Genomic DNA, 12,246 nt, shown 5'->3' with positions numbered 1-12,246 from the left:
TATCTTCCAGTGGACAACTACAGTATTTTTGATTGATGTACCCTAAGAACTTTTCGATGTACCCTGGGATCCTTTCCCTGATGTACCCTTAGAACCACCATGAGATGTAACCCTTGAACATACCTCCCAGATGTACCTTAAGATCTGATGTAACCTCTGATCCAATGTACCCTAAGATCTCGATGTACCCTCGATGTACCCTTTTCTGATGTACCCTTGGATACTGGGATCAAATTTCCTCATTTCTGTATTCCCAGATTCTAAAAAATCAATATCTTAGTTTCCTAAATGTCGAAACCTGAAACAGATTCAGAATCAGGAGTTTCCGGAACTCTGAGCTTCTATATTTCTGAATTTTGATAATGAAAAAGATATCCCGTGAAAAAAACCGAGACCTCTTTATTACGGGTACTGTAAGCGGAGCGCAGGAGGTTCAGCCCCGAAGGGGCGCAAGCCGACAGGTTCAACATTAATTTTGAGTGAAATTGGACAATTTCCTGGCCTAAAAGCACAATGATTCTTCTAACGAGTCTTCTTTTCCATTTTTCGAGTCCACACATTGCTACCGTCATTTTCAATATTAATTATGAATAAAATTGGACAATTTCCTAGCCTAAGACCTCAGTGATCCCTGTAGCGAGTCTTCTTTCCCTTCATTTTTCCGGTTCATACATTGCTACCGTCATTTTCAATATTAATTATAAATAAAATTGGACAATTTCCTAGCCTAAAAGCTCAGTGATCCCTCCAGCGAGCCTCTTTCAGTTCTTTTCAGCTTCGAATCCTGAGTCGGGATACTGTAGCAATTGAATTTTTCAGTCTTATTAAAATTTCCAATTTTCTGACCTCTGTTTTTCTGTTCTCAATGACGTTTTCTTGCTTGTATAATCTATATTTCTTTTCTACAAATTTATTGATAAAACATTTAAAAACTACAATAACGAGATTTCCCATGTTTTCGACATTTTTCATTATTTAGTAGGAATTTCGATGACGGACAACTTCCACGACGACTATGATTGGCTCGGATTTCAACAGCTTCATGTGCTTCCGCGTTCTGGAAGAAATGAGGATTCTAAAAATTCAAAAACAGCCTTCTCACAAACCTGGATAAATCTCCGCTTTTCCCAAATGTCCTTTTCAGCCCTTTTTTCCTTTGGTACCAGTCGGCGATGCTCCGATTCTCGAGGCTTTCCAAGACGTCATGGTTGAATGGGAACTCTACTTGGAACTGAATAAAATTCAATTTACTTTTCGTATCAATATATATTTTCTACCTGAACATTGCCATACATAACCTTCGTAGGTCAAATAGAAATCCCTTCTACGCGTTTCCTTGATGCGTCTATTATCATCAACTTCGTGTTGGTACCATTTGCCAAGCTGAAAATGTTTAGACTAATTGAAATCCATTCAAAACCAAAATAATACCTGAACTGGCTGCACAGAACGAATCCTTCCAAGGTTGTTGGCATATTTCCGATGATCCCTTGTTTTGTGGATTGTACGCAGGGATAGAGAAGTTTGTCTCGATGCAGACGGAATGTTTCACAAAATCGGCCGATGCTTATTGTGGATAATGAACTCGGATGGATAATGTTGGGGAGGCACCCATTCCGAATATTCTGGCGACCAAGGCTGTAAGTCCTTGAATGATATTCTTTCCAAAAATAACATTCCCATTCACAACCTTATAATATCATAATTGGCTGCACAGATCTAATTTTCTATTTTTCAAAATTTTCAAATCTTTATAAACTGATTTGCGACCTAGATTTGGCTCGCTTCAGATAGATTTTTTTTATTTCTCGTGGGAGTTCGCGTAAATTATAAATATTTTATTTCAGACTTCATTTCCAAATTTGAGCTTTTTATCTTGAGCAATACTATTTCTTTTTGAAGTCCATAATTTGAAAATAAACTGTTTTTGAGACCTAAACTTCCCGTAATGTCTTCAAGCTTAACACTTCCAAGCTCACATACCGTTAAACCTGTAATAGGAGACCACCTATTCTGTCGAGTTTGTGCTAATTTTTCTTGGCTCGTGTGAAAACTATCGGAAATGTGTCAACTGATAAAATGTTTGCAGTGTTTTGATAAACATCTTATCAGTTGACAACATTCCAATATCATCGAGAGGAATCAAGATAAATTGGTTCAAAGTTGAAAAATAGGGGCTTTCCTATTATAAGTTTCACGGTAGGCAGGAACATATAAATTCTAAGAATTTATGTTATTTTATTCGAAAAGATGACTCAACTTTTTTCGAAATATACATTTATGCTAACTGGAATACATTCAGATTCACCAGAAAAAACTCACCATTCCAAATAAATTTCCACCAAAAATCGATATTGCGAAGTCCTCTTTTATAAAAGATATATAGAATATAACAGGAATATAATAGGAAAATAAATATACTCAGTAAAATCAAAGGGAAGGAAGCTCTCCAGAATCCATGCATTTTTAGGATTCTTGGAGAGCTCCCGAAAAGACGTCTATTCAGTCAAGTCGTCGTTGAAGGGGAATGAGGTGGTATGTGTGTATAGGTATAAAGGCGACTATGCGTCTCTACCCACTTTGTCTCATTTGCTGCGTTTCTTCATAATCTACACTCCCTACAATATGACCCCTAGGGAAGAGAAGAAATGTCCCGCAAGACAAGGGAGTTTGAAGGCAGCCCAAGTAGTGTAAGGAACACATATGAGTGTCATTCAGCTGCGCACACCTGTCACATATTGTTTTACGAGCAGACTGAGCCTTGAAGGATTTCGGTGTAAACCGAAAAGTTGTCTTATGGGAAATTCGACATTCTGAAAAGAGATTGGGGAGACGAAAAAGGTTTATTGGAGCACATCACAACATTAAAGCTAGCTCCAAAATCAGCTTTCCAAATAATTTCTAAAATGTTGAATTCTTTAAAGAATTTGTTTAAAAAATAAGTTTCTGCAAGGTTAAGGAACATGAAACATTTGAAATTTAATGAAGTTCTCAAACTAAATATGCAGAGGAAAATTTTAATAATAGCCGGAACGAAATATTGGAGGAATCATCGTTTTTTCATCTCGCTCTACCATCTTTGCGTTTTCAAAAACAGTTTCATTTTATTTTCAATCTTTTTTTTTTTTTTTTTTCAGCCTTCTTATCTCTGAAGCTATTGGAAACTGTGTTTGTTTTAGTCTGGAAACATGAAGATAAGATACAAAACCAACACATGTAATTATAAAACATTCAAAATATAAAATTATTGGACATCTCCCGGATTTCCTTTCTTTTTTGGACCAGCTCATTTTCCAGCCTTGCTGCTCCTTTCCATTGCTCATTCAGAATCTTCATTTTGAGCGTTTTTTATGTCAAAATTACCGATTTTCTATGAATTTTTTCAAGTATTGAACGAAAAGATGGCCGTTTCACTATAATTTAAACAAATTCAGCATGTCATAATTGTGCTAGAAAAATGCTCTTTAATCACCATGTTAAAAGATCCACTGAAGTGCGATGTCTAGAATAGTTTTCATTTTGAGCGTTTTTTATGTCAAAATTACCGATTTTCTATGAATTTTTTCAAGTATTGAGCGAAAAGATTGCCGTTTCACTATCATTCAAACAGATTGAGCATGTCATAATTGTGCTAGAAAAATGCTCTTTAACCACCATGTTAAAAAATCCACTGAAGTGCGATGTCTAAAATAGTCTTCATTTTGAGCGTTTTATAGGTCAAAATTACCGATTTTCTATGAATTTTTTCAAGTATTGAACGAAAAGATGGCCGTTTCGCTATAACGAAAAAAAAAACCGAAATTTTAAAAAAATTTTCAGTTTCGAAGATTTGTGCTCAATTTTATGTAGGTAGCACATAAATAGGCCAAAAAACCATTTTGCAAAGTTTCATGAAGTTTTATTGAATTTTGAACATTTCGATTCTCAACCCTAAAGGTACCCTATTAGCTAGAAGGCCCAGGACACCATGGACATAAAGCGCTCGGCAGTCCATGACTACATAACACACACCATTATAGGAGTCCCACGTCCCTTTGAGTTATTCAAGTAAATGTCCGAGGCAGACAGACACACACACAGACAGAAAAGTTTCCTTAGTAAGAAGTAGATTTCATCCTCATTATTTCAAACAATCATCAATTGAAAAAAACCCATCAACCGTGAATTTCGACCCGGTGCTCAATACGTCACAATTTGAATCTCCAGCGCTGGAAACCGCAAGCGTGCGCTTCAAAACCCCACGCGTCACATGAAACGCAGCTTTGACGTCACGGCGTCTTTTCACAGTTTTGAATCAAATGTTCTCCCTTGGGTTATCATTCTTACCAGAGCTTACTTTCTTGCACAGTTACTATAGTCGCTTGTAAATTTTCATTTTAACCATTTCAGTGGCATCAAATTACGATGAAAATATATATCATTTCATTTCTTTTTCTTTTTTCATTCTAATGAACGAAACTTGAAAATTCAATGAGAGAAATTGCGTCAGGCGGAAAAAATAGGACTATTCGTGAGTTTTTTCCTGGTTTGAACTCCATCAAGATGTTCGGTTCAGTTGTTGGGTCCTCAAAGTGTCGCCACTTTTATTCCGTGCAGTTTTGATGTCTGGATATTATATTTTGTTTTCAAACATTTTACAAAATCCCAAAATTTTCAATTTGCATTCATGGAACTGCAATGTATTTCAAAAAATCGAAATTTTAAATGTAAAAAAGTAATTTACTGTCTATTTTCCCCCATCGATTCTCCAGAAATGTTTATTTTCCTAGTTCAAATTACCCTTCTCCCTCTTGCAATATTCCGCTGTGGCCTAAACACATGCTGAAACTCAGTCACGTCTTCTTTTCACCACTTGCACTCTCCAAACAACACACGCACCTTTTTCTCTTTTTCAAAGCTTCGAATTGGAAAACACACAGGAAATTGATGGGGCTCAATGGTGAGTCAGAAAAGTTATAATAATCAATAAACTCTAGTTTGAAAAAAAAATAGAAAAAAAATGTTTTTTCAAATCTCATTAGTTCAAGAAATCCAGTTTTTCGAATAAAATATGACAAAAGTTGTGAAGAAATTAATTTTATAGGAGATTCGGGATTGGATCCGACCCGTACGAACCTCCATGGTTTTTTGTGAACTCAGAGGACGTCAGCTGCTGCTCAATTCACGTAATAGTACTCCAATCTCAAAAATTGCAGTCGACAATGATAATATTCAAGACCAACCTGCACATTCCAGAAAGACACCAACAGTTTGTCACGAGCAGCTCTGTCGAAGAATATTACAATGATGAAACTGCGGTTTTGTATGCTCTCATAAAAATTCTGCCGGTCGATGTTAGATGGGGAAATCCCTTTGCCTTTTCTGAAAGCTCTCTCTATTTTAACGACCTTTTCATAAGAGAACCAGCTAACAATCTAGTAGACTGGACAGCTGAAAACTTTCTTGAAATCCTATGTGGCGTGTTTCACGGAAACGAAGAAGTTGAGGGTAAGTTCTGCAAAATCTATTGTTTCACAAAAAAAAAACTGATTTTCAGTGGAAAATGTATATCTCCACTTGTTTTTTGCCAAAATGTTCGATTGTCCGGAAGACAATATGTACCATCGTGATCCACAACATGTTGTCAACATTTAGGTAACTCGTGGATACCATCCCTCCAAAAGCCGGCTGGGTGCAAATCAAAGTATTACTGTAGCACATTTTTTTTTTAATTTGAAATTTCAGAATTTTCGAAGCAAAATTTCGAATTGGTATAATACAAAGTTAATAAAAAATAAATTCATCTAAACATCAAAAACAAAACAATTGAACAATAAAAAATTTTGGAATTTTTTGGTGTAAAACATGATTACAAAAGAAACTTGGAACTAAGGAAATTATAAAATTGAATCATCACCAAAAAGAGGAATATCGAATCGACACAGAAATAGAAAAAAAAGGTTGAGATCAATTTTCAAAAAAGTCTAATTTCGAGATCTCTTATCCGCTTCTTTTGGATGTGGGGTAGCTTCACGCTTCCGACAACGTGTTCTGCCATCTCCGGAAGCAATTTGAGATGTGGAAGCAGTGGTAGAGAAAGACGTGGACGGCTGAGGAGCAGTTGCATCTGAAAAATTGGTCATTGTTAGTTGAGAATCTTCTATTTTTCTAAAAATTGCTTACTTAATCTTTGATGACTGGAGGAGATGGAGGTCGGCGAAGAAGATACATCTAAAAATCGGTTGCTAACTTTCTAATGACCATCATTTTTAAATTTTAGCGCGTCGAAGGCGCCCCAGCCCGCTTTTTGAAGCGTCAGCAGCGCTGCTAACTGGCTGGTATCTTTAGAAACGCTCACCAGTGGTTTGGCCCTGAGAAGATGATTGTGAAGATGGGCTGATAGAGGTGTCCGTTGATAAGGTCCGTTGTTTGGCTCCTCCAAAGGTGTTGTTTGGCTCCTCCAAAGACAATCCTCTGTAATGAGAAACACTTATTAGTTGATAAGATGACTGAAACTGAACTCACTCATCGCCTCTATTTTTGAGTATGATAGCAGAGATTTTTGACGATCTGAGGTACCTGAAGGGTTGACACTTGATGACGATGTGCTTGGAGACGGCACAGATGACGTGGCCACAAGAGAATTAGGAGCAGCAAAACAAGGAGAAAAGTTAAGACAACCAATTAGATCTTGGGACGAAGCCTGAGCAGGAGCATCGACTTCCGCGGAACTGCCTAAAAAGGGACTATATTTTTGGGTCTGGCCTCGGGTTAACTTTTAACTTTGAGCCAATGTATCTCGTTTGTTGTCAAGATATGGAAAAGTTGTCCACTGATAAACTTTTCATCATAAAACCGCAAATATTTTATCAGTTAATAACTTTTTTATATCTTATACAGAAACCGAAATAAACTGGGTCAAAGTATAAGGACTCTTCTATTGCAGGTTTAACAACTCACCATCAGGAATCTCATTAGGCTTCACTGATCGTCTTAAAACATCCCATATTTTCCGGTGTTCGGGGGTCATCTGAATAATTTTTCAAAATCTTTTCTCTAACTTTTTTCAGAACTCACTGGAAGAACATCTATATTGAGTGCCGCATACTCAATTTCGTCGATCGTATCTTTGATTCCAAAATTTTGTCTTCCAGTTTTGATTTTTGCGTTTCCAATAGTTATTCCAGTTCCTCTCTTTTCACTTTCAGAGCATCCATTTCGTTGAGAGCTCTTAATGCTGCTTCGAGATTTGCTCGAGAGTTCTTGTCCTCTCCGAAACTTCTTAATTCTTCTCTTGGATCCAACTTTCCATCATTCAAATATTTATTCTAGAAATTAATATTGTTGAAGGAAAATTTGTTATTTCAATAAAAAACTCACCTTTTTAAAATAAATTTCCATCAAAAATCGATATTACGAATCCCATTTAAATAAAATATTTTAGAATATAATAAGAATAGCATAGAGGATAAAATATATTGAGAAAAATCAAAGGGAACTCTCCAAATTCCTTACATTTTCAGGATTTTTGAAGAGTTCCCGGGAAATTTTGACGTCTATTCAGTCAAGACGTCTGTGGAGGAACTGATGTGGTATATGTGTATAAAGGGGGACTCGTTCGAATATTCCTATGCGTCTCTGTTCTTCTTTGTCTCACCTGCTGCGTTTCTGCATAATCTACACTCTCTGACACATGACCCCAAAGGAACAGACATCGAGTTTTCGTCTCATGGGAACGAGCGTAGGGACAAGGGACTTTGGAGGCAGCCCAAGTATTGCAATGAGCGCGCACAGATTAGATAGCAGACACCCCTATTGTTTTATGAGCGGAATCTTGAATGTCTACTTTGTCCAAGAGGGGGGGGGGGGGGGGGGGGGAACCATACATGTCGGTCCGGCCCGCATAGGACAACTTTTCGAACATTTTACTTTTCAAATGTGCCAATATATTTTTAATATTATCCTTGTCAGAGAAAAAAAAATTGAGTCGAAGTGTATGCAATGTTTGTAAACAAATATCTGAAAGCGTAAACAACCGGAAACAGTTGAAACCAGTGCGACAGTAACCCGGCGGGAAAATATTAAATTTACTCATTTTTCAGCTTTTCGCATATTTTGCAGCAAATTTCGTCGAGTATATATTTCAAAATACCGCAAAAAACAATGAAAAACAAACCATTTATCACGAAAAATTTCGAAATTTTCAGAAAGCAGGCATGTGTAATTTTTTCCGTCCCGTCCCGGCCCGCGGGCCGGCCATCTTTTCCACAAGTATGGAGGAAACAATATAGGGTTAGAGCAAACATTGATTTCTGGCTATCTCAGTCTGATTTCCAAATAATTCAGAAATTCAGAAATTCAGAAATTCAGAAATTCAGAAATTCAGAAATTCAGAAATTCAGAAATTCAGAAATTCAGAAATTTAGAAATTCAGAAATTCAGAAATTCAGAAATTCAGAAATTCAGAAATTCAGAAATTCAGAAATTCAGAAATTCAGAAATTCAGAAATTTAGAAATTCAGAAATTCAGAAATTCAGAAATTCAGAAATTCAGAAATTCAGAAATTCAGAAATTCAGAAATTCAGAAATTTAGAAATTCAGAAATTTAGAAACTCAGAAATTCAGAAATTCAGAAATTCAAAAATTCAGAAATTCAGAAATTCAGAAATTCAGAAATTCAGAAATTCAGAAATTCAGAAATTCAGAAATTCAGAAATTCAGAAATTCAGAAATTTAGAAATTCAGAAATTCAGAAATTCAGAAATTCAGAAATTCAGAAATTCAGAAACGATGAAACTATAAATTTTATCTGCACCTTGCAATTCATGGCTTTACATCACTCACATCTTTAGTTCATTGCCCAAAAAATTTTCTCTGAACAAGGCAAAACATTGAAAAACCTTTTCTCCTAAACTCTAGAATTCAACTTTAAATTTGATGCTGAAGTTTAGACTAATTCGTGACTTTTTGAAACTTCTCAAAATTCCGTACTAGAATTATTCTTTCAGTTTGCAGAAACAAAGTTCAGTGCAGTTTCCGTGGGCGTGTGAGCACTCTCAATTTGTCTTTTTCAAGTTTTTGCTCAGTGTTCCCTATAATTACACCCACATATTCGAGACAACACACAAATTATTGTCCCTTGAAAACAGCCAATAAAACCTACAATTACACCCACGAGCTGTTATTTTCCTACTAAATCCTCTTAAAATTTTTAGAACTCCGCCCATTGCCAGGCATATATAAGGATATCCATTTTTCTCATGCAGTTCATTCTTGAGCCACTTTTCAGATGGCTGAGCACCCTCCAATGTTTACACCACTAATCCGTCTTCCGAACCAGTTGAAGGATGTTCCCAGCGGGTAAGTGATGCGAAAATTTCTGAAATTCTCAAATTTTCTGAGTTTTTCAAACTCTGAAACTCTGAACTTCTCTAATTCAGAAACTACAAATTTCGGAAAATCTGATATTCAAAAATTCTGAAAATCTGAAGTTCAACATTTTAAAAAATCAGAACATTTAAATTTTGATATCCTGGAAAGTTTGAAATCCTTGAAATACCTAATTCTGAAAAACTTTAATTCTCCTTTTTTTGAAGTTTTAAAATACTGAACTTCTGAAATTCGAATATTCTGAATATCTGAAATTTTGATTTCCCAGATATTCTGACTTCCTGGAAATTCTGAATTCATAGAAATTCTGAACAACTGGAAATTCTGAGTTTCTGGAAATTTAAAGAGGGGGGGGGGGCAGGAGATTTTACGGGGGTTTTTGGGGCAAGAGTATGCATTCTGCCGTAACGGTGTACAACGCTTACTGCCACTCTGCGTACAGCTGTCGTCCTCCCCTTTATGTATGCTATCGGGTGGCCGCTTTCTCTTTGCCCGCGTAGCTCAGTCGGTAACGGCGCCGCACCCTCAATCCTCGCCCCCCACAAGTTCAACTCCTCGAGGGGCGTATGTAAACGGGATTTCGAGAAATTTATTTTTTTTCATGTCCCCCACCTTTAAAGTTCAAATATTCAGAAATTCAAAAAGTTATTTAGATCTTTTGAAAATATTAAAATTTCTAATTCTAAAATGCTTAAATTCTGTAATTCCCCAAGTTCTGAAAAATGACATTTCAAAAGTCTGAAAAGGGAAACAAGTTACAGTTCTGAATGTCTAATGTTCAGCTCTAAAGTTTCTCTTAAAACTACAAAAAAACATTTGGAATTCTAAAAAATCCGAGATTTCGAAGAAAAAAGTCCGAACCATAAATTTCATAGTTTCAGAATCGAGGGAGTCACTCTCACAGATGTTGTCACTCCAGAATACGCAAAATCAACCATTCCCTGTAAAAAATTCACATGGATCCTTGACGCAACTCCACGCATTGAGCTCGACTTTGGACCAGACACTAAGAAGTTTCAATTCCACATCGAATCCTCCCAATTTGATTTATTCAAAATTGACAAAGATGTGAGCTTCGAGAGGACCGCTACACACTCAATTTTCCGTGTTCGTAAGATTGACAGAAATCCACCAAGTCGCATCAAACTCCTCGAGGAGTACACCATGAAGTACTGGACACTTTTGAGAACAGAAAAATGTGAAGTGCGATTCAACATGTTCCAAAAATATGACTTCGAAGAATGTTTCATCTGGAAACTCACTAAAAAGTTCTCCGTGGTCTACTTCAGCACCCAACACGACGTCATCTTCACACCAAACCAACTCAGATTCCTGCTAGAAACATCACCTCGGACTATCTTCGTCTCCCAGAAATCAAATTCACAGCTCCAATCAAAAAATCCGAGAAGAAACTGAAACCGATCAAACACGAAACAATGGACATCTATGCGAAATTTTTGCCATTCATCTATTTCATAAATATGGAATGCAAAAAAGTCAAAGCTCGTTCTGAAAATATCAAGGCATGGGACTTGAACACATTCTTGAAAGCGTGGATTGGAGGAAAAAAGCTTCAGAATCTTCAATCCTTTACATTCTACTACTCAGACATGGTAAAACCATTGGCATATGAAGACGTTCTCAACAACATCCACTCTGAAACGGGAAAGGCGAGAAATTTTGAAAAAGTGCCAGAGTGAGTTTACATTTCTTTACAAGTTTTGTTTAAGCCACGATTTCCTAGTACCAATCAATAAGACATACAGAGACGTATTTTTCAGGTGATTTTTGGCCATTCTGACTATTTAAGGGAATCTGTAGCTCAGCTGTAAAGTATCCAACCACATTGAAAATTATGGAAAACGTGAAACAGATCTAGACTGAAAACTGTTCACATATACTTTTGAAAATTCCTAGTTTCTCAGTTATTTGGCAATTTCTAAAGTACGCCTTTTTTCTGTTTTGGTACTGAAAAAGTGGAAAATAGAAGGTGTGCTTTAGAAATGTGCATAGCTGGAGAACTAGAGGTAATCAAAAAATACGGTGAATGCAAATTTTTCAATCTAGATTTGTGTCCATCATCCGAAGTTTTCAAAGTGAATGGGAATTTGATAGTCGAGTTTCAGACTTTTGAAAATGATCAAAATAAACTACAGGACTCCACAAAAGTTTAATTCCACCCTCAGTTTGTACTGAAACACCTATTTAGGTCAATATTCGTAAAAAGGTGTCAACATGAAAAATAAAGGTCTCCCTGCAAAACCTACGTACGAAAAACTTGGAGCCATGAACGTGATCCGGAAACGAGAAACCGGAAAAATTCCGAAAATCACGTTTTGGCCGATCCACAAAAGTTTAAGTCCACTCTGAAAAAGTGAGATTTTGGAAGTTTTGAAGCTCTGCGACCACCTTTTGAAGGCCTGAATTCGAAGAATTTTAAGATTCTGACCCCCATACACAGAGACCATTATACACGGTTACTGATATCCGGATTCCGGATGTCAGATATCCGGATTTCCGGATTCCGGAATCAAGATTTCCGGATTCAAAATTTCGGATTCCGGTTTTTTTGGGTTCTGGATTATGTTTATTGAATTGTGTGTAGTGGATTTAGAATATGTACTCCGGATTCTGTGTTCCGGATTCCGGATGATGGATTCCGGTTTCCGGATTAGCTTTTTGAATGAGTCAAAATGTCCCGAAAATCTGTATTTCAGGTTTTCTTGACAAATAAACGTTTCAGAAAGTTTCTGGAAGGTTACGAAAGCTTCTGAGGTTCTGAGGGATTCTGAAGGGACCTGGAATTCTGGGAGATTCTCCAGGAACATGAGAAACGGCCCAGTAGATTGCGTTCTAACTACCACAACCTCCGAAAA

At 36.6% G+C, this 12,246-nt stretch overlaps 3 protein-coding genes across 3 annotated transcripts; 1 reads left to right on the top strand and 2 right to left on the bottom strand.

Moving 5' to 3' along the window:
• Window positions 1–975: 975 nt before the first annotated feature.
• CBG07506 lies at window positions 976–1,295 on the bottom strand (the record flags this gene model as incomplete). Its single annotated transcript, XM_045240543.1, has 3 exons — window positions 976–1,057; window positions 1,107–1,231; window positions 1,278–1,295. 3 exons carry the CDS (start codon window positions 1,293–1,295, stop codon window positions 976–978), a joined length of 225 nt encoding a protein of 74 aa, XP_045093515.1.
• A 4,658-nt stretch (window positions 1,296–5,953) lies between these two features.
• On the bottom strand, window positions 5,954–7,380 carry CBG28055 (the record flags this gene model as incomplete). The annotated part of the gene is made up of 3 exons (XM_045240542.1): window positions 5,954–6,106; window positions 7,182–7,307; window positions 7,360–7,380. The coding sequence occupies 3 exons, from the start codon at window positions 7,378–7,380 to the stop codon at window positions 5,954–5,956; spliced, it is 300 nt and encodes a 99-aa protein (XP_045098642.1).
• Window positions 7,381–9,287: 1,907 nt separating this feature from the next.
• Window positions 9,288–11,070, top strand: CBG07509 (the record flags this gene model as incomplete). The annotated part of the gene is made up of 3 exons (XM_002645754.2): window positions 9,288–9,340; window positions 10,252–10,573; window positions 10,660–11,070. 3 exons carry the CDS (start codon window positions 9,288–9,290, stop codon window positions 11,068–11,070), a joined length of 786 nt encoding a protein of 261 aa, XP_002645800.2.
• Window positions 11,071–12,246: the final 1,176 nt, after the last annotated feature.

The sequence above is a fragment of the Caenorhabditis briggsae genome (genome assembly GCF_000004555.2).
Source record: "Caenorhabditis briggsae complete genome, chrX, whole genome shotgun sequence".
NCBI classification, from domain to species: Eukaryota; Metazoa; Nematoda; class Chromadorea; order Rhabditida; family Rhabditidae; genus Caenorhabditis; species Caenorhabditis briggsae.
Note: the sequence above shows the minus strand (reverse complement) of the source record. Positions and strands in the feature narration are given on the sequence as shown.